The sequence below is a fragment of the Amphimedon queenslandica genome, unplaced genomic scaffold (genome assembly GCF_000090795.2).
Source record: "Amphimedon queenslandica unplaced genomic scaffold, v1.1 AMPQUscaffold_13522, whole genome shotgun sequence".
In the NCBI taxonomy this organism is placed as follows: Eukaryota; Metazoa; Porifera; class Demospongiae; order Haplosclerida; family Niphatidae; genus Amphimedon; species Amphimedon queenslandica.
Window position 1 is genome coordinate 102,467 of NW_003546242.1, and position 1,351 is coordinate 103,817.

Genomic DNA, 1,351 nt, shown 5'->3' on the forward strand with positions numbered 1-1,351 from the left:
TCTTGGGCTTAGGTAGATGCCAAAATTTTTCCTTGAAATTTTTTCATTCTACATGTACACGTACATCTGATAATGTGGGATACTGCTAAGGTGTGTGTCTAATGCATGTAATTATGCGAAATGTACTGTACATTTACATGGTGAATACAATCAGGAATGTTTTACATCCCAGATCCACATTACACAGCCAAGAATTTTCATGCCTGATCCAGGGCTGTTGCCCAAAATTACTGGATCAGGCCTGATATCAGTGCTGGTAACAGCCCTGAAAGCCATCATTGCTGAATCATAAAAATCAGTCTGACCTGATCCAGTGTAGATGCTTATTATGCCTGTACCGTGGCTGACTCCATGATTGTATCAGGACTGATTGCCCAAAATCCATTGTCCATGTCAATATCAGGACTAATTCAGACTGAATCAGTCCTGATCCACGTGCCAACTCTTGGCTGTGTAACTTTTAATTTTCTGATGACGAATCCTTTTATGCTTAGTGTATGCTGTAGATGTACATGTACATGTGTCATTGATTTCATGATGTTTTTATTTAACAGGTTATGACTGTCCTCTTGCCAGTACTAGTAGTAGCAACAGCACTGTGGGTCAAGTAAGTAATGCTTTTGGTAAGGATACCAATGAGGTAGTCTCTTCTGTCATTGGTATATTGGTAATGCTTGTGACAGTGGTATATGCCTGGTAAGTGATACTGTATACCTGGCTGTCATTATAATGTTCCTCCTTAAGCGTTTACTTGTCAAATAACAAGCAGCTTCAGAAACTTCGTGGCAATCACAAAGACGAGTCCGAGGTATGCTCAGTGATAATTGTAGTCTTTTTTTTAGAGTCAGTTCAACCTGCTCTCTTTCTCTCCCCCCCACTCTGTATTATAGTCAGCACTGTTGGGCGGTTACTCTAGTCATGGTTAGTAATTCTTTTTTTAACAATAGGGCTTTATCGTTCTTTGCTGTGATCAATGTTGCCCCGATGCAACAGAAGCACAAGAGATAGATGATAAAGACACAGACACTGATGTGAAAGAATCCAAGATGAAAGTGGCCGATGATGAGACTGAGCATGTCACCTACTCTTATTCCTTCTTCCACTTCATGATGGTGATATCAATCCTTTTTGTAAAGATACAACTGACTATTTGGTACAAGTAAATTAAAAAATAATGGCTGTTCAACTCCCTCTTTACCGTTACCTTTATTTTTCTTTTTCCTATTGCTCTATCTCTCAAGTTTTTTCTCAGTCCTGGATAGCTGAGTCTGACAGGTTCCAGAACACATGGGCCTCAGTTTGGATTAAGATGTCATCTGCTTGGCTGTGCTTTGTTGTGTATCTCTGTACA

The 1,351-nt window shown here is 39.7% G+C and overlaps 1 protein-coding gene across 4 annotated transcripts in view; it reads left to right on the top strand.

The window, feature by feature from the left end:
- LOC100641534 (serine incorporator 1-like) overlaps positions 1-1,345 on the top strand; it is a 14,062-nt gene extending 12,717 nt beyond the window's left edge. Inside the window, exons 8-12 of one of the 4 annotated variants that reach the window (XM_019995510.1) lie at positions 555-696; positions 745-808; positions 891-921; positions 994-1,159; positions 1,242-1,345. In XM_019995510.1, the coding sequence (XP_019851069.1) occupies positions 555-696; positions 745-808; positions 891-921; positions 994-1,159; positions 1,242-1,266 (428 nt within the window). In that variant the 3' untranslated portion in view covers positions 1,267-1,345. The remainder of the gene's footprint in view (positions 1-554; positions 697-744; positions 809-890; positions 922-993; positions 1,160-1,241) is intronic. The other 3 variants (XM_019995556.1, XM_019995599.1, XM_019995652.1) reach the window with 3 other exon arrangements.
- Positions 1,346-1,351: the final 6 nt, after the last annotated feature.